The 20421-nt window shown below is 38.1% G+C and overlaps 1 protein-coding gene across 7 annotated transcripts in view; it reads right to left on the reverse strand.

The window, feature by feature from the left end:
- Positions 1-599: 599 nt before the first annotated feature.
- TMEM144 (transmembrane protein 144) overlaps positions 600-20421 on the reverse strand; it is a 34298-nt gene continuing 14476 nt past the window's right edge. For 2 of the 7 annotated variants that reach the window (XM_040555441.1, XM_040555438.1), the window contains 13 exons: positions 16460-16505; positions 15420-15535; positions 14041-14237; positions 11823-11945; positions 11345-11444; positions 10728-10808; positions 8818-8899; positions 7577-7650; positions 6577-6695; positions 5126-5245; positions 4558-4655; positions 2529-2582; positions 600-1405 (listed from right to left, as the gene is read on the reverse strand). In XM_040555441.1, the coding sequence (XP_040411375.1) occupies positions 1322-1405; positions 2529-2582; positions 4558-4655; positions 5126-5245; positions 6577-6695; positions 7577-7650; positions 8818-8899; positions 10728-10808; positions 11345-11444; positions 11823-11945; positions 14041-14179 (1074 nt within the window). In that variant the 5' untranslated portion in view covers positions 14180-14237; positions 15420-15535; positions 16460-16505 and the 3' untranslated portion in view covers positions 600-1321. Of the gene's footprint in view, positions 1406-1562; positions 1927-2528; positions 2583-4557; positions 4656-5125; positions 5246-6576; positions 6696-7576; positions 7651-8817; positions 8900-10727; positions 10809-11344; positions 11445-11822; positions 11946-14040; positions 14238-15419; positions 15536-16294; positions 16400-16459; positions 16506-16781; positions 17082-20421 lie in introns of those variants that run through there. The other 5 variants (XM_040555439.1, XM_040555442.1, XM_040555443.1 and 2 more) reach the window with 5 other exon arrangements.

Consider the following 20421-nt stretch of genomic DNA (forward strand, 5'->3'; position numbering starts at 1 on the left):
TGTTTTCTGTATGACTGTAGTCTGAGTGTTGCGTCTGTTTTTTTCTAGGCAGATTTAGTCCACTTAGTGAGTTTGGGAAGAAGTAAAAAGAATGATGTACATATTCCAAACAAGTGAGAAGTGCAGAAACTGGACTTATCTAATGTGTGGAAGAGAAGACTAAGGGTGGGTTCAGACAACATGCTTTGCATGTGTGAAAGCTGTGATGAGTAAGAAAACAAATGGTTCTCCATGTCAGCAATGGTCACTGAATAGCAGACATAACACTGCTCACAGTGACATCTTTGGACATTAGAGCTTCCTAGCTGGAAAGATACTTAGAAACTGGGTAGTCTGTCTAAAAAGATGGTAAAACCACTTTCTTATTTTTAAATAAACAAGTTTGATAACAACTGTCAGAAGTGATTTAGATATAGATGACCTTGCTTTGGGTAGCAAAAAGACTTGGTAGTCTTAGCATGATACTTCACCATATATAATTTTTAAGCTTTGATCGTGCTACATGGAAAAGAAAAATAAGTAATAAGTATTCAGAAAATGCCCCAAATGATCTGGAAACAAACTGTGAACTACATGCTTAGCTCATATTGCAATATAACTGGTTTCAGAAAAGAAGTGTTTATTTGCAAAATTGCATACAACTCAAATTAAAAACACGAAACAAAACAACAAACAACAAAATGCCCAACTATTTGTATTATGGTCATGATTTCAACATAATGTTCTTGCATCTAAAGCAAACACTAGTAATTTATGTTACATTTTTATCATTTTTCCCCCATATTTCCTTCAAAATTCTGATGTGATTGGAAGATAAAGTTTTTATGTAAAATGGTGACTTTAAAGATCAATGCCTCTAAATAAAAAAAACAAAAAACTGTTTCACATCTTTGTATCAGTTCCAAAAAGAATATTTCAAGACATGTTATAATCAAGTCATCAAGAAAGAATTTCGGAATAAAATGAATTAGCTATACAGATTACTAACAGACTAAGAATCAATATCCCTTTAATCCATCATCATAGAAAGGAACTGGAACTTACAATGATGCAAGCTTCATACCTAAACCAGAAAAATCATAAGTATAAAATCACTGAGCTTTATTTAAAAGAACACCTTTGATACAACCGCTCTTGCAAAAGATGCGGAAGCAAACATTTCCAGATTTTCTTTCATGCTAAGTGGGAATGATTATTACCTGCCCAAAGAAAGTTAGGGTAAATGTTGGACATACATTTTGGAAATACCTATTGTGATACACCATCAGTGTCCTTCTGATTATACTAGACAGTAGCACCATCTACTGGTAAGAAGATCCCTTCAAACTTTAGAAAAAGCTGTGGAGAGTGATCCGGCCAAAATGATACAAAATGCTACTGAGAGTAACACGTAGTTTTTCAGTCCCTGGACGGCCAAGTGGAGAGAAAAAGAAAAATATCATGTCATAATAGGTACCACTTCACAAAAAAAAAGTAAAATAAAGTTTCATTTAATTTATGACAAAATGAACGCACCCGTTATATGAAATGTTAGCATTTGACTTCATACAACATATTTTATAGCATTTTATTTCATACAATATTTGAAACATTTGTTGTTCAAAACAATTAAATACAAGCAATCTATGATGCCATGCACATTCATAAACATTCATAAAATTAATTCATCAATTCTTTTTTAGTCTTTTTAAAGGACTTCAGTCTGTTTTCAGATGATATTTAAATAGTAAGCATCTATGCTGAGACTATTCTAATATGTATGAAAAAGATGAAAGACCGAGTGAGTCACAAAGATTTGGATAATGAACACGACAGTCTTCTAGTGTGCTGCAACATTTGTCTGCAGTGAGGGAGAGGGGACTTCTAGTTCCTGCTCCAAGGATGCCTAATGCATTTTACATAGTCATCAGAAATATCAGATATAATCTGTAATGGCAAAATAGATATCAATGGATCTTGGCCAGACTAGTTAAGGGAACCTGAGACATACACTGCTATGCTTCAAATTCCACTTGAAAAATAATTTTAGCCATGTTAACATCTAGTAAATTACCCCATTCTGTGCTATCGCTGCTATATCAGTTTAACAATCTCTACACTGTACTGTAATCAGCAGGCTCAACTGTCCTCAGCCTAATTTTTTGGTCCTCTCGAGAATTTGACCCTAAATTCCTTAACTACTGATCTACGTGATTACTGGGACGACTGCTCATTCCCCTGCCCCCACTGAAAGCTAGCTCAAATAAATACTGTTTTCAGGCTATGCTTGGCATCCTGACCCCGTTGCAGTCTTTATTTACTCCCACTGCTGCTAATAGTCATGGAATTCAAATCGTCATTCCTGTAAAAATTGTTCAAAGTTCATCTTTCTTGGAAAACTTAGCATTGCATGACATGACTTTCAGCTTCATAATGTAGTACTTGTAAGGAGGAGAAATCTAACAGATACAGCTATATACCAAATCATGCTGTTCTGAGAACTAGAGACAAGGAGGAGAGAGACTAGGTAAGAAACCTAGTAAGATTACCTTGATTTCTTTAAATACGAGGACTCCCCAAGCTGCAGCAACAAGGCCAGGACCCTAAAGAATAAAATTCACTTGTATATTACAAATGTAAAATGTGCCACCTTCCTATTATTGTTTTTAGGGCAGTTGTATTTCATCTGGATAGCAAATTTAGGCCTCTCCATCCTGTACAGCACTCATGGCAAAAGCATATACATTGCTGAAGTCTTTACGAAGTAAGACACAATAAATTCTCCAAGAAGGGCTAAAGAGATTTTTTTTTTTTTTTTAAGAGAGGGCATAATTTCTTCCTAAATTAAGCTGTGGAGTCTGCACTGGCGGTTATACATTCTTTTAGCAGGCTCTAAATAATAGGCCTCACCAGTTCAAACTCCACAGGTTTTCATTTGTTACCTTGTTTCAGAGGTCTATTCAGGTTTCTTGGCAGCCACCATGGATATTGCTAATGTTTCCTCTATTACCAGGACTAACCACTCTTGACAAAGTTTGATTTTATTGCTCAGTATGATATCAAGAAACTGGAACATAAATGTATTTCCTGTATTTCAGCCATCTGGACAAAGCGCAAAGCCAGACAGATAAGACAGGTCAGGAAAACTGCTGTTTATCTGTGATGGTGTCTTACAGATTTCCTAGCTAAGAGAAAACAAGAGGTACACAGTGATGATTTCCAGGCACTCCCAGTAATACAGTTTTTCTCCTGTGGGAGCAATGATCTGAATTCTCATGACCGATGAGAAAATATTATCTGAATATGAAGCGAAAACTCTCTGCTCTCAGAAACACTTGACAGATGTCTGGACAGTGATCTTACTTCCTCCATCTTCAGTACACCCGATGGGACATAAATTTAGGCCAGCAGGAAACAGAATATTATGTTGAATGTGTTTGTGCGTGCCACTTAGTGAAATTGCCAAATATTATTTAAATAACAACTAAGGTGTTACTTCACTTTCTAGATAGCCTACACTGCTAGAGGAATGCATTTTTAAAATGAAGCAAATTGTTAAAGGGATGTTGTTTGAAGTTCTCTCTAGGGTGAAGTAAAGCAAGAGTTCCAAAACTGCAGCACAGATAAGCAGTTTCTCATCAGTGCTGTCCTTACAATTTTTCATGTAGTTATTTTACATCCTTCTCCTTTAGGTATACTGATAAACAAAGTTACTAAAGCTGCTTTCTATTAATCCTTCAGTTCCTAATTAGAATGATCCCAAGTCTTTTTTTTTTTTTTTCCCATTGCATACTGCAGAGTTTATTCTGATTCACTGCATCTTGAGGCAAAGCTTAATCCCTATTAATGTTGTTTCATTAGTTTGCTTCCAAAATACAGCTGTTCAGCAGAACTTTGTTTGTGATACTCATGAACTCTAATTTGCCAGAAGTTATCTAGCTTTGCAGCACCATCTAGCAGACTGGCAAGAGAATAAAGGCAAAATTTATTTTTACATAGTGATGGAATTCACGCGGCTTCTGAACATTAACAGTGTTTTAAAGGTACAGTATCAAAAGCAGGAATAACACAGGCAAAATTGGCCAACCTATTTTCCTTGTGTTTTTGTAAGAAAATTATTCTCAGCGATACAGAATGTTTGGTGTATTTGAAAACGGTGACAATAAAAAATAGCTAACTTAATTAAGCAAAATGACTGATAAAATATAAAAATCACAAACAAAAAAGTCCAGAACTACAGATACTTGCTGGGATGAAAGCAAGTAACTTTTCTTCTTTTTATCACCTCAGTTGACAATAGTTCTGGCCAAAGAGCACTGGTTTTTATATAACCTGAAGACCGACACTTTCAGCTCCTGCTTTTTAAGCCTGGCATTGGCCAAGATGGTGCTTGTCGCATTCTCTTAAGTTCCCCAAAAAAACAAATGCTAGCGCAGACAAGCAAAAGAACATGTAATGTATACTTTTGGAAAAAAAATTATCTGGACATGTCAAAATTTCAACTTAATTTTCACTACTGGGGGTGGGGGGTGGGGATCTGCATTTCTAGTCACAGATTTTATTTTTTTATGTACTTACTGCGGTAATTATTGGAAAGCTGACCACAGCACTGAGATAGTTATTGGCTATGAACCAGCAGCAATTGGCTATTGCCCAAAGCACACCAGAAACAAACCCTAGAAAAATAAATCCAAATCAAAAACACGTACAGCAAAGTATAGACAGCAATCTGTGAAACATTTGTATTAATAGCATAATACAGAAATTGAATAGTTTATTATTTAATTACTTTAACAAGCTGGTTCTGAGAATCTAAACCAAGTCTCAAGGGATAAAATCAGCTACTCCAACTGAAGTAGGAAATTATAATTAAAGATTGCAGTTTTCTGGGCAACATACTCTACTCTCTGACAGAGTGAGTTTTTGAAAATGCATTGTTTGCAATGTCACGTTTCAGATTAGAACAAGAATATATCATTGTTTCCTAATCTTAATTAACCTAGTAGGACTGCTCTTTCTGAACAGACAAAAATTAAAATGAAGAGACTTCAGAGGCTAACTACAGTTCCTTTATATAGCTTGAACTAATCACTGCAAAAGAATCAGAAGAAGTAACCGAAATGAATTCCTAATTTAACAAACATACCTGGCAGTATGGCTTGGGGATAAACTATAGGTTTATTTTTCCTGATGGCACAGTAGATCAAAAAGTAGATGGTACTTGTAAGAAATATTCCACTGAAGTGTGCAAAAACATAATCTAAATCTGAAGGAGAAATTGCAAAAATCGTATTAGTCTAAGACATCAGTTCATAATTTTAGCTAAATTTATTTCACTGATGGCATTCACAAAAACAAACAAACAAAAAAAACACATGTAAGATGCCACAATTCAAATTCAATTGTGGTTATGAGCCCAGATAACAGTCTGGCTCTGGATGGATTTTGTCAATCATACATATCATATTAAACATGAATTAAATGCTACATTGACCCTAGCATTTATCATAAGCTTTTATGCATTTCTGCTAGTTGTTATTTTTGTAACTCTATTAGTCAAGCTACTGAATTCATTTATTAAAAGCATAAGAAAATACTTGGGTGAAGCTACAAAACTGCAGGGAGGGGTTTTACATAATTACATCCTCTCCTAACTATCTACATTTACATTCGTTGTAAAGCCTTGCTTCTTTTCTTTATGCTGTACTTTTAGAGGCACGACAACTGCACATACGAAGCAAGATAAACACAGCACAGTTTTGTCCTTTCCTTATCTTGAAGGATGCATCATAATTTAGACCACTATACTTATTAACAATAACAAATCCCTTATGGATTTGATAAGCACTAAATAGAGCATTTTCAACATGATAGAACAGAGCCATGTAGCAAGGTGATCTCTATCTCCTTGGACCTGTAATTCCTCATCAGGAAAGACAGATACAGTAATGATAACAGCTGTTTTGTCTTGCTTGGAAATGTGTAAGTTGCTATATCCAAGAGAAATTGTATGCATTACAATAAGCATTTGTTAATGGCAGCACTGTGCTGTCTCAGTGGAATGTGGGCCTTAAGCTGCCACTGGTATTACTTGATAGATTATATCCTAAATCTTAAGGAAAATGTTTCTTGAGAAATGTTTCGAAATTAGCTATTACACCTACATTAAATGGCTTCCACTACAAAACTGACATGATTTTAATTACTTAAACTTTTGTATCTCTCTTCTGCTCTTCAATCATGTTCAACCTTTTCCTTTACTAATTTAGCAACCGATAAGCTTTTGCCCCTCATATTCCTAACATATGAACTTGGTATTTTGAGAGTGTTAGCTACGTTTCAGAAGGTGTTAAATAAGATAAATATGTTATCTTCTGGGCTGTTTACCACCGTTGTTTTAATGGTTTAATACACCTTTTGGAAAAAGGGAGTGCTAGTATTATAATAACAACTCAGTAACATGTAACATAGTACAGAACTAGTAAGTTGCCACTGTGTATTTCCAGCAGTATGAAGAATTTCACTCTGTGCCTTTATGAAAGCAGAAAACCACAACATAATAATGAAATAAAGTAAAAGTGACCTATTAGCCTTTACCAAATTGACTTGCTCCTGTGTATATAGTTTCATTTCTTCTTCCATGGTCCTTGATGTAAAGTACTGGTACAAAACTGGAACCATAGAGTATCCCAGCCACTACAGCTAGGCTACATCCTCTTTGAAAAGAGCAAAAAAAAAGAGAAAAAAGCCTACTGTTAATTAGGGAAGTAGACAATACACAAGACATACAGTATTGCAGTTAAAACCTGAAAATCTTACAAAAATTGGTAGCAATGCTATAAAAACGATGTATTTTAGCACTTTTTAGTGTAGAAAATTTTCAAAACAGTAATTCGGTTTTCCTGCACTTTGTGTCCAAGTAACACAGACAACTCCTGCCCCAGTAGTCTGCAATCTACATTCATGACAAGAGACATAACTAACCAATACTGCCTAAGAGAGAAGCTGGGAGAAAACTAACAAAAATATAGTTAAAATGCTCCCACTCTCAGCTCCATTGTTTCAGTCCGTACTTTCTTTATAATGATTTCCAGTATCATTGCTTCCTTGCTCCCCTTCTCCACCTCCAGATGATTGTGTCCTTGGCTGTCGCCAGTCCCCACACTGTCTCCTTGCTAGCTGCTGCTTCCACCCTGGATCGCTTCTCCTGTCTCCTAACCATGCTGCAATACCTTTTCCAGGTGTGTACTCACCTGGAAGCCACACCTGGAAGCATGACCTCTTTCTATGCTGGGGTGCTAATCAACCAGGTGCTATGAAACAGCTCTGTACTTAATGCTATTGCTATTTACTTTGCACATCTTGTTCTTTGGTAAGGTATAGCACACTGAACAGTGAGAAGAAAATTATCCAACTAGCTGAGCAGCTAATCAGATACGCAGAGATACGCATAGTATGCTAGTATTTTAAAAACTATTATTTATGAACACATGTCTATGCTAGGAAAACTAGAAGGCAAATTCTGTTCTTACTCTGTGTTATATTACTTTCTCTGGCTACTTGACCTGCATCAGTAAAAGAACTGCTAATGACTTACATGAGTCTTTTTTTTGCTGGAGAAAGTCTGCTCACCCATGACTCATCAGAGATCTCTTCAGAAGCATTAACAGACTGCAGAAAAACAAGAGGTTTCACTCAATCTTTTTTCTTTTTTTTTAATAAAAAACAGCATCTCAAATGTATTAATACAGTGGTTTTGCTCTAAGAAAACGATAATGGAAGGAGAAACAAGATTTGACAGAAATGCTCTGAATAAAAAAGAAAAATAAGTTTGGAAATAAAAAAAGCAGTAATAATTGGATCTACCTACCACAAAGTTTCTAAGTTTTTGGCTATGTATTTGGGGTTTACTACATAATAGAGCACTCATTAACTTTTTTTTTTTAAATCTACATGCAGGTCTGCCTTTCAAAACTTGCCCTTCCCTAAATATGATGAATGATTTAATGTATAGATTTTATTTATGATGCAGTTTTGCCTTTTGTTGATAGCTCTGGTGTTACTGTCAGAATACTAGGACCATTTGCCAACAGAGAAAATAATACCCTGATCTGCAATGTAAAGAGATTGCAACATTCCTTTCTTCTAATCCTGCAGTTTATCTTCTGAGATGTGCTCTGGTAGATTGGGACCTCTAGAGATCACGATCACCAAGCACAGCAAGAAAACTCTCAGGGGCTCTATGTTCAGGTAGCAATTGAGTTTTGATGCATCACTGACCTACAAGAATAAGGGCAGGAACAGGGAATTCTATTGGGAGCCTCCTGTTTTCCAGCTATTGTTGTGGATTTTGGCTGTCACTTCTTTGGGAGCCCAGTCTGGCACCTGTCTTTGGCCTCCAACCAGTGCCACAGCCAATGCTGAGAACCAGGGACTTCTGACAGTCCTTTGGCTCTGGAACAAGGCAAAAATCTGGTGGATAAGACTTGTACACTCTGTTGCATTTCCTCTAAGCATTCTCCTACTTTTATAGCTAAAACCTATTCTTCTAATAAATTCTTCTTCTAAAACTACTACTTCTTTTCAGAAAGGAAAAATGCACATTGTCTTTAATATAGCCTCTGCCATAAGGGCTTACAAGTCACATATAAGGCTGACAATAGAGAAAGAACACTTGGGAAAGCCTTTTCTGCTGTTCACATTTAACTAAATATACAAGATCCACAAATTAAATACAATCAATATCCTATGAAAACCAGTTAACGTTAAGCAATTTTTGTTTGTTTAACATGTATGTGTATTTTCACAGCTGCAGAATAACAACTGTAGAGTACTTACACTTTCTCTCAGTAATGGCGTTCTTTCTAATGAAGCTGAAGAACTCTGGACTTCAGTTTTTATAAAAAGAAATATGACAGCACTCAGAAGAAAAGAATACATCAATGAATACCGCAAGTCAGCTCATGAGGACATAACATTTAGTGTCCAGAGATTTACTTCAATATATTTTTACAATGCAGTTGCTCTGAACAGTCTTAACAAACCACTTCAGCAAAAGTAAACAAACAGATTAGTCGTTATCACTTTATAATTCTCTCTTCTATATAATAGGATTGAAATGTTTCTTTTTTATGGTGTGTAGTTACAGCCACGTGCTAACAACAGTTGTGTTATTAACAGTGCCCTTTGTTGAACCACATATAGTCGAACATCTGCATGAAAATTCTATATGGAACAACTTAAACCTGCACAGAATTGGATTTGTGCTCAGGGAAAACTGATAGTCTTGAGCTTTTTGTTGTATCCAAGTGGGAGAACACTGCTCCCACAGGGCCTCATGCATATGTGGAAGGAGAAGGGGTATTGATTGCTCCAGTGCACTGAGTTAATAAAATGAAGAAAGCTTTTACACCCCACTCCTGGAAATCAGGTGTGTGTGTGTAATCAGAACTGACAGATTCCGGTTTTTATTTTTAAGCAAGGTATTTTAATGATTTACTAATTCTTTGTATAGCCATAAGCAAAATGCCTCCATCTGAAGAGTGATTCATCTCCTGCTAAAGGAATAAGGATAGATACAAAAAGGTGCCAGCTTCCTCCAGAGGGACGAGGCAAATATGTACAGGTCCCGCACAGGAGGCTAAAACTAAAAAACAGGCTTCTGAGCTCTACAGAGCAACACGTGCAGCTTTGCCAGGAAAGCATGTTTGGTCAGGATCTTTTTCCTTGTTGATCACTTTTTGTGATATCTCAGAAATAGGCAGGAAGCAGCTGGTGAGCTACATAAATTCATCAGGCAGGAATAACAGCACTCCTACTATTTTGTGAGTACCTCTGAAAATCATGCCCTAAATATAATGGTAATGGGTAAAAAGCTACAGATTCTCAGGGAGGAGTGGAAGTGAAATTCATCAATCTTGGGCAGCAACTCTCTCCTAGCCATCAAGAATGGGTTCCATGGTCTTAACACTCTTCTTTTCCTGAAAGTATTTTGTGGATATGCTTAGCATGCTTACGGAAAGCCTACTGTCCACCGTCCCTAGGATTCGGGGCCACCTTTCTGTTCCTGGAAAGACCTCCCTGGTCACCCAGCTGGAAAGCAAGGACACTGCTATATAACAGAGACCCTTTTTCCTCTGTGTTTTAGGCCAAAATCTGCACTAATACAAATAGTAAACAAATAATAAGTAGAAGTCCTTCTGAAGATCATGAAGTTACTATTTGGGAATTGGTGGTGGTGGTCAGGTAGACAGGGAGTTACTAAGCACAAGAAATAAGGCATAGTCTCTGGCTTTTTATGGACCTGAAAGGATCTGGGGGATATTCTCCTGTTAAGAGGAAGAATTTGTACTGGCAACTGAGTTAAGTCAGAACAGAAATCTCACAGATGTTTTCTCACCAAGGTTTTTCTAGTTAGTTTCAGCACCCTCTCAAACTTTGGTTGAAGTGAACCAGTTGAACAATCTGGCTAGGGAGAGGATTAGTGCACCACAGCTTTGCCTTGAACGTGCCTACCAGCATAAAAACAGACTTCTATGTTTATTAATAATCATTTCACCACTATACTGGAAAATGTGCATGTTTCCATTCTGAAATGTAGCACTGACAAGCTTGGTATAGACAACTCATGAATTTTGTTGTAAATCAATTTGCAAAAAAAGTACTTCAATACTTTTACACTTTGGTTAAATTGTTCCTCTGATTATTAAATATAAATTATGTTAGAGAAATTAATTATAAGTTTTTACCTTAATAATGAAAGCCCAGCTCCAATATAATTTAAGACTGGTCTTGATACCTCTTCTGGGTCAATTCCAAACCAACCAAATCTGGAATATTTAACTAGTTACACATAGCTGCATTGACTGCATACAAAATACCTAAATTATAACATAGTCTTGAAAATCTTTACTCATAGAAATATTTCTGCTTAAGTTTATATTAGCAATATATTAGTTTATATTATGGATTGTTGCATCAGTTGGCTTGCAAAAAACTACATTTATTATAAAAATAAAGAAGTCTTTAATTTAATTGAGATTGATTTTTTTGAATCTGGGTATTTAAAAATCAAGGCTAATTTAAATTATTCTATCAGCCCATGCTGTAGAAGAAAAAATACTAGTACTAGTTTGATGTAAACAAATACATTATTTATTTACTCAAATATGTTAATGAACATGACTGGGCATTTTTGTTCCTATTGAGGCAGAGGAAACACAAAAAGATAAAATAATTAACCTGAGTACTTTCCAATGAGAAGGAAAAATACCTTTTATGTATGATTAATCCTCTTTATTGATTAATATTTTTTTATTAGCAAAAAAATGGAATCATTACTAATGTATGACTTAAGCATACTGACCTTGAACTCGCCCAGCCTGTCAGCAAATTAAAAGAAGCCCATATCAAAAGACCAAGAGCTAAGCCAATGGTTTTAACAATAGGGACAACAGTAACATTGCCTGAAATAAAAATAAAATAAAATAAAACAAATCAGTCAAAAGCTAGACTGTGGTCTTGCTTATTTTAGCTTTAGATTCTGAGACTGTTCAGAATGGAAAACAATTTAGGCAACTACAAGTTAGTAGGCAATAGAGTTTTTAAAAATTAAATTAAACCATTTTAAAAATAATTTTTGGTGTGAATTCGCTGCTTATAAATAAAAATACATTAAGTAGGGCCATCCAACATGGAGAACATCATTAATCACAATAATATTTTCTGTAAGCGTAAAGCTTTTTTAATACCAAGACTGGAAAAGCCAAATAACTACCTTATATATGGAAAAGTCTTTACGATGAGTTAGGATTACTTTGTGTTTCAAGAATTAGAATCCTTACCTGTAGCCCACACAAAACCCCCAACCATAGCCAGAGGCCAAAAACGAGGGCAATTCTGGATTAAATTGACCACCAAAGAAACTATCCATATGGAAGCACAGAGAATCCACTGGAAAAACATGCCTATGAAAAAATCAAATGCACACAAGAGAGAATTAATAGAACACTGCAAGTGTGAGTCTCTTACCTCTTTAATATAGTACATTTTAGCTTAAATGATACAGAAAAAATGAACTTGGACACCTCCTTTGTGAGCTTCAGGGAACCATGTTACAATATATTCAAAGGATGCATTTTAGGGTTGGGTGTTAAAATTTGGTCAACCTATTTCCTGCTATGCACTCTTTATACAGAAGACACTTTGCTGGGCAAAGTTTACACAGGCCCTGATAGTGAAATGCCTGAAAATTCTGACGTGTTTCTGACAAAGAGGATATTAAGTTACTTCAAGTTTCTCTCACTAACCCAGTATCAGCTAGCACAGATGACTGAACAAGACAAAACTCCTTCAAAGCTCCAAGCTCAGGCTTTTCCACCAACCCAAAACATTGAGAATGACAGAGTTTGGACAGATTTCTCCTATATTTATAGATTCTCTACGGGTCAACCAAGCAGATCATTTAACTTTACGCCAGCTGACCTAACACTTTCTCTTTAAACCAGCCGTGTCCTGTTAGGACTGTATTTGGCACAAAGAAGAGAGAGAGGCTCTGCAGTCTGTAATGCAGATACTAGTATTACGATAACATAATGGCAGATTTATTCCTCTAGGGATCTGGTAATTGACTATGCTTCAAATAGACATGCAAACACAACATGAATCTAGAATGATGAAGTGATAAAATTCTAAGTAGGAAATAGAAGTGATATTTCCTCTTACTGGGTTAACTAGATAAAAATATCAACATTTCCATTTTTGATTGTTTTCATATTATCCTAGGTCCATGTTTGAAGAGCAGTAATCTCCAAAGTCCAACAACTTTTACAGTATAAATAACAGCGTATGTGTCAGAGAATCCCTATGATGGTAAAAGAAAGGACATTTTGCTTTCTATTGTGACACGCTCATGAAATCATCATTACATTACATCCAAGCTAAGTGTGTGTGTCGATCTGCTCGAGGGCAGGAAGGCTCTGCAGGAGGATCTGGATAGGCTGGAGCGATGGGCTGAGGTCAACTGTATGAAGTTCAACAAGGCCAAGTGCCGGGTCCTGCACCTGGGGCGCAACAACCCCAAGCAGAGCTACAGGCTGGGAGATGAGTGGTTGGAAAGCTGCCTGGCAGAGAAGGACCTGGGAGTACTGGTTGATAGGCAGCTGAATATGAGCCAGCAGTGTGCTCAGGTGGCCAAGAAGGCCAACAGCATCCTGGCCTGTATAAGAAGCAGCGTGGCCAGCAGGTCTAGGGAAGTGATTGTGCCCCTGTACTTGGCTCTGGTGAGGCCGCACCTTGAGTACTGTGTTCAGTTTTGGGCCCCTCGCTACAGGAAGGACATGGACGTGCTCGAGCGAGTCCAGAGAAGGGCGACCAAGCTGGTGAGGGGTCTGGAGAACAAGTCTTACGAGGAGCGGCTGAGGGAGCTGGGCTTGTTCAGCTTGGAGAAGAGGAGGCTCAGGGGCGACCTTATCGCTCTCTACAGGTACCTTAAAGGAGGCTGTAGAGAGGTGGGGGTTGGTCTGTTCTCCCACGTGCCTGGTGACAGGACGAGGGGGAATGGGCGAAAGTTGCGACAGGGGAGTTTTAGGTTGGATGTTAGGAAGTACTTCTTTACCGAAACGGTTATTAAGCATTGGAACGGGCTGCCCAGGGAGGTGGTGGAGTCACCATCCCTGGAGGTCTTTAAAAGACGTTTAGATGTAGAGCTTAGCGATATGGTTTAGTGGAGTACTTAGTGTTAGGTCGGAGGTTGGACTCGATGATCTTGAGGTCTCTTCCAACCTAGAAATCTGTGTCTGTGTCTGTTGAAGTATACAGCAAAAGTAGATTTGCCATATCCAGAACCAATACCTTATTTCTTTATACCGTAACAGGAACAGAGAAAATTGAAACATGTTCCATGGATCAAGACTGTGATGATATTATAAACCTATTTATAGAAACAATTACATGTGCTAGTAAAATATTATTCCAACTAGCAAAACAAAACAAAAACCCCAAGCACCACCAAAATAGAAACACCAACAAAAAACAAATAAGTAAAAATAGAAACAAGTTTACCATCACCAGTGTCATATTTTTTAACAGGCACAAAGTTTGTCCCAAAGAGAAGGACAGCTACTGCAGAAGAAGTAAATCCAATAGCAAGATCTGTTCCATTGCTGATGTTAATGGTATTGTAAACTTTTCCAATGATCATTTTTGCTCTGAAGGCGTCTCTTTTTGCTGGGTTGTTTTGCTGCAAGTCTTGACAGACTCTGAAATCAGAGAGCAGAATTAAACATGTAGAGTATTAACTAATACCAATCTAATTCAGAAAACTGCAACTTAAAGGACCCTACTTTTCAGTCTCAGAAGCTGGAAAGGCCCTGTTTTGCCTGGGACCCACAGACACATTGAAGTGCAATAATGTTGGGACTTCTTCAAAGATGAACTTCAAACTTTGAACTTTGTTGAACAAAGATTTCTTCAAAGGCTGAGAAACACTGTGATACCACAATAATGATGAAGACAGATAAAGGCTTACATTAGCTATCTTCATTCCATCAAACTTGATTCACTGAGTGAATATACCAAATTCTTTTTGCAGACAAGTAATGTACAAGAGGTGGCTTTTGCACAAGAAAAACCCTCACACACTGTCAAAGACAGTAATAAAACTGATTACACTGCAGCATTTTGAATACCTGACTTGTTTCTTTAGCTCTTAAGTGAGTTTTTATGCAGGTAAAGTATTAATATCCTTTCAAATTTAAAGTGGTTTATCAGCCTGTTTTCATTAATGCACAGATAAACTTTAAAAATATTTCAGTTTTCTACCTACTAAGAGAAAATCTGTGTGCTGAAGGGCAAAATAACTGTCTGCTTTTTATCTCTAAAATCTCCATATTGTGCACATTTAAGATTAGCACAGCTGGAAAACTAGAATTATGACACCAAAAATGGAAAAGAAACACAACTTTCAATTAACTGAGGGAGAGTATGCTTTTTCAGGCTGATGAAAACTCTGCAACTCTCCAAGGTTTTGGGCACTTGGTCTCCAAATTTGGCTAAATACCAGGGCCAACTTTCAACTCAATTTTAATGACTTCAAGAGAAAGCTCAGCTGGACAAGGCCTGTAACAACCTGATGCACTTTGCTGATAGCAGTGCTTTAAGTGAGGAATTGAACTAGATGACTTCCAGAGGTCCCTTCCAAACTAAAATTATTCTATGATTATATGATCCAATGTCGAGAGCAAATAATGAACTGGTACACAGCATTAAATCGACTTCACTTTTTTGCACATACTTGGGCATTAACTCTGTCTTGTTCTGGGATTTTCAGAGGGTTCACTAAAAGCCGCCTTTTGTTTTCATTGTAGAATTGCCAGATGAACTAACAGCATATGTGCCACCAGTGGCTTACAGCTAACAAATGCCAAACCAGAAGCACTTACTGAAGTTGCCAGGATGTCAGAAGTATCTGAAACTTGAAGCAGAGACAAGTGGAATCGTTGTTACTGATGGGGGTTCTTCAGTAAGTAGCCCTTCCTGACATTTCAGGGTTTCTGAGCTGCAGAGTAAATAAAATATTGTTGGTATACATTGGCCTTATCCCACTAACTTCAACGGTTTATCTCACTAGATGTTTGTTCTGCATTTTCACTGTTTCCTCAGAAAAGCGCCACCATGTTCTGTTGCAGATGACAAATTATGATGTAATTGTGTTCACTTAACAGCAACATGCTGCTACAGTCCTTACAGACAGCTATGAAACCAAAAAACCTGCCCTTGAGAGCTTTCAACTCAAGGCTGATCCACACTGCTGTCAAGATCTGAAATTGCTCATTAAGCTAGTATTTTTAGAGGCTGCATGTCACATGGCTTATTTGCATGCTTCTCCTATATTCTATTTGCCATTAAGGGTGGGTATTTTCATCCTTATTTCAGGTGACTCCTGTCAGTTCTGTGGTGGCGTGGTGGCACAGTGATGACCTCTGGTGACTCTGAGCCCACCGACTAGCTGCTACAGAAATATTTCTCCTCTTCCTGGACATGAATACTTTTGAAAAATGTTCTTCGGGCAGTATTTTCACTAAGCAGTATCAAACCGCATGGAAAAAGGGGCAGCTCAGCCTGCTACCCAACCAGATTTGGCTTCCCCTGTTTACACCAGCATGCCCCAAGAGGCGTGCACCCTGCGGGAGCCACGACCCGCAGCGTGGGCAGCCCCCCGGCCCTCCCTCAGGCCAGACGCCCGGCAGCTCGGCGGAACAAGCTCCGAACCCCTTCCAGCGGGGCGCCTTCCCCCGGCGCCATTCCCCCGGCTCACTTCCGCGGCCTGCCCGGCCGTGCCCGCCCTCCCCTCCCACTGGGGCCGGGGCCGGGCCGAGCCAGCCCCGCGGTGCAGGGCCGCTGCCCGCAGCCGGGACTGGAGTCTCCCCCTGAGCTCCCGGTGACAGCTGTGTCCCCTCGGCCCCCAGCCCTTCCACGATACCTCACGGGCCGCTGCCGCCCGGCCCTCCACGGACACCGCCCCTCGCCTCGGCCCGCCTCCGCCCGCCCCACGGGGCGCTCGCCCGGCCGGCCTCCAGCAGCAGCCGTGGTGCCGGCCGCCTCAGCACGGCGAGGGGAACTCCCCGGGCCGGCCAGGGGAAAGGAAAGGGGCTGCCCTCGGGGCGGCTTGAAATCCCTAAAAGCGAGGCCGCTGGCTTTGCGAGGCATGGGAAGGATGGGCGACTGGCTGCCGGCTAACTGGGGGGCAGCCAGGTTGGGCAGGCAGCACGCAGAGTGCGTTTGTTTCTAAGTACAGAAATCACCTCCATGTCCTCCTGGAAGCCCCCAGGTTGTTCAAAAATCAAACCCTAGCGATAAATCTTCTGCACCAAGGTCAAGAAGAGACTTTTGCCCATTTCCCTGTAAGGATTTGACCCAGACCAATTAAAGCGCAGACTATTAGTCAGCATGTTTAGTCATGAAGCAAACATTTCTCTCGGTCCTGCTGGACTACAGTTTCCAGATGCCAACTCAGATCGACCTCCTTAAAAAAAACACAGCATGAGTCTTCTAAAGCAGTGCCCTCTACTTTGAAAATCAAATCTGCATTATCCATAATAATGATGTACTTTTTTTTCCACTTTTTTTTTTTTTTTTTCTTTTCCCCTGCAGCATAAATTCTCAGCCCTATAGGCTCTGCAAAGCCAGGACTGCACGATTTATCCGCCATTTTAACATAAAACACCTGTCCGTGTGACACTGAGAGATGAACAGCAGAATATCTCTAATGGAGACAGTTTAGCTGTGGTGCATCCAAGAGGAACAACATCGCATACTAAGTCACAAACGTAGCCCAGGAAAAAAAAAAAAAAAGTGCTTTTTATTCTAAAGGCAATGCAAGTCTACATGTTATGTCATTTTATTAAGAAAAAAAGAAAATGTTAAGAAAAAATGTTAATCTTTATAACCATTAATTGGCTGCACATAAAAAACAAGTGCACATCCAGTAATGAGCCTAACCTGGAACTACATATACCCTTGCAAGTGCCCAGGGAGAAAGAGTATTGAGTTTTGACCTCAAAATATTTTGGTGTTGAACAAAATATATTTACCAGAAATCCTGCCTCTGGTTTCATTTGGAGGAACAGATCTCAAAAGAGAGATCAGTAATCAGTTCTAATCACTGTCTGTGACCGGTTGGAACTGATGCCACCTGTTCCTCGCTGTTTCTATTCAGTGCTATTTCTTCAAAGCATTCTGGTTTTGGAACATTTTCTCATCAACAAAATAGTTGAAAGAGCACTAATGGTACAAATTAAACTATTACTAACTATGCAGAGATTCCAGTTCATTGATTTGTAGTGGTTGGCTTCATTGAAGTCATAGATTATTGGAGATGAACACTGTTTGGGGAAGGATGTCCATGAATGCAAAGTATTTGCTAAAGTCAAAAACGGCAACATTCAAATTTCAGAGCCTTCTCTGAATATAGCAGGTGTCTGCTTATAGATTGTCTTTCGTTGCAAAATGCTCTACAAGGCAGCATAGGAAATATTTTATTCTTTGCCAACTCTTGGTATTTCTCTATTCACAGCAACTTTTGCAGTCATAACTATAGTGGAAGGAACCAAACTGAGACATCTTAGAAAGCTAAAAAATTATTCCTATTTAAAATCCATATCTCTTAAAACTGAAATGACCAAATGGTGCAAGAAGGAAGGATAAAATGAAAAAATAAAGATGTAATCTGGCCTTTTGGAGGGAAACACACTAGCTACTAAGAAGCTTTTTGTGTTAATATTAATATTGCATTGCTTTGTTGTTACAAATGTTTTTCTTAGTAGTTTGTGCTTATTTTTAGTTTTTCAGGTATGGTATTCACTGCTGTGAAGGGCTGTATTTAGTGTAGATTAAAGAAGACTACCTAGGAAAGATGTCATATAAAAATAGTATGAATAATACATCAGATGAGAAGGAAGAGGTTTTACTGCTAGAATTAGGAAGGATGAGAAAGGTGAAAGGCTATAGGATATTGCATATGGGAGGATCACTTATGTGTAAAACCATGTGAACAGGAGGTTTAGAGAACTTCAAGGTGAATTAGTAAATTTTTGTTATCTCCGTAAAAAATGGGTTACCCTTGTCTTCTCATTTTGAAAATGGAGCTGAGCATTAAAAAAACTGGATGGTGCTGTTGGTGGTTGCCAACACCAGCGTCAGGATGCGGGAGCTTGTGACTTGTGGCCATTGGCTTGGTCCACCCATCCACCCTTTTAGTGCCCTGCTGCAGCTTTGGGTTAGTAAGAAATGAAGAAAAAAGAATACTACCAACCTGAACAGCAAACACTTCCTTGTTGATCCTGAAACACAACAAAGAGTTTGTTTTCCAACCAAGTCCATAGCAATTCCAGTCTTGATTATTTTGTGAAATCTAGTAGGGCACTGGAACTGTACACAAGAGCTGAAAAAAATAATGTCTTAATATGTTATCTTTTAAAGATCCAGATATGAACTTTAGAGGCAAATATCTATTAAATTAACAGGATATTAAATCCTATTTAGTTGAATTCTTGCAACAAGGCATTCCAAAGAATTTAACAGGATGACATTAGAAAAAGACTTCTCTTTCCTGAACATGAAAAAATAAAGGAAATTATATTGCTATAATCACTTAAAGCCTAAAAAAAACTTTAGCAGTCAACACTGTACATTGGTGGGTACACTGCATTTCAATTTCTAGGCTACAAAGGGAATCAGGAATGAAAAAAAATACTCCGAATCCTTTTATACTTTACTCTAGATAACCTTTAAAGAATTGCTGTAGGAAGATTGTATAGGTTACAAAAGTTAAAAGAAATGCCATACCAAAGGAAAGCTGTTAGTAACTGAAATTGACTGTATTTCTGAACTGCTTGATTGCCATGGACAGGTCATGGTACAGTCTACATGCAAGAACTGGACATTCAAAATTAGCTATTGCAGTGTGTTACATTACCAACTCAAGCAACTCTGTGCCATTAGCAATGCAAGTTAAAAAAAATAATAATAAAATTTTGCATTAATTGGAAGATGTGCAGTGGTTATAAGCTTCATGATGAATTGCCTGCTTTCAAAATCACCAGTAAGTCAAAACAAAATCCAAAAGGTGTAATTAAATGATCTGTTTATTTTACATTGTTTATGTTTAAAGGGGAAAGCCTATCTTAAGCATTTCAAAAGATTGCATGTGTATGTGTAAATATGCTCCATGCCCTGATTTTATCTGCATAATTTGCTGATATTTTGCACTGATATTAAATGGAATATAGGAGGCTATCCTCACTGTAAGTGATTTATGGTCACAGTTGGCCAAAGGGGCTGCAAAGCTGATAACTCTAGCTAACAACCATCCATCTTTCAGCAAGACCCTCAAGCATCTAAGGCTGATCTAATAATGTCTGCATTGGGGAACTTCTTTAAAGTGTGAAGGATACTAAGCAACAGTAGCCATATCTATACTGAGATTTTTGATACACTTGTCTGGAGCTTTTAAAATTAATCAATTAATCTCTCTGTCTTTTTTTTTTTTTTTTTTTTTTTTTTTTGGGGGGGGGTGGGGATACATCCCTGCAGTTGAATTTGAACTAAAAATTGAGAGAAGAGCTTAAAAGCCAGAGAGATTTCTTATAATCTCCATTCCTCCAAGAACTCAGACTTGGAAAAAGCTCTTTTCCTAGTAATGGCTAGGGATCTTGACGTCTTAACTTGGTAGTACATATTTAGACAAAAAGTAAAGAAAAGTGAGGTCAGTGAAAAAAATCCACTCACAAACTTTTATAAATTCAAATTAGACCCATCTGAAACAGAAAGCATTTCCTTAAACAATCTGTTCCCCTTAGAGTATTAATAATGGAGCAGAGAATGTCTCTTTTAGTTTAAATTACAGTAAACAGAGATTTTGTTATTTTGTACTTGGACTAGGCA

Source organism: Cygnus olor, chromosome 4 (assembly GCF_009769625.2).
Source record: "Cygnus olor isolate bCygOlo1 chromosome 4, bCygOlo1.pri.v2, whole genome shotgun sequence".
NCBI classification, from domain to species: Eukaryota; Metazoa; Chordata; class Aves; order Anseriformes; family Anatidae; genus Cygnus; species Cygnus olor.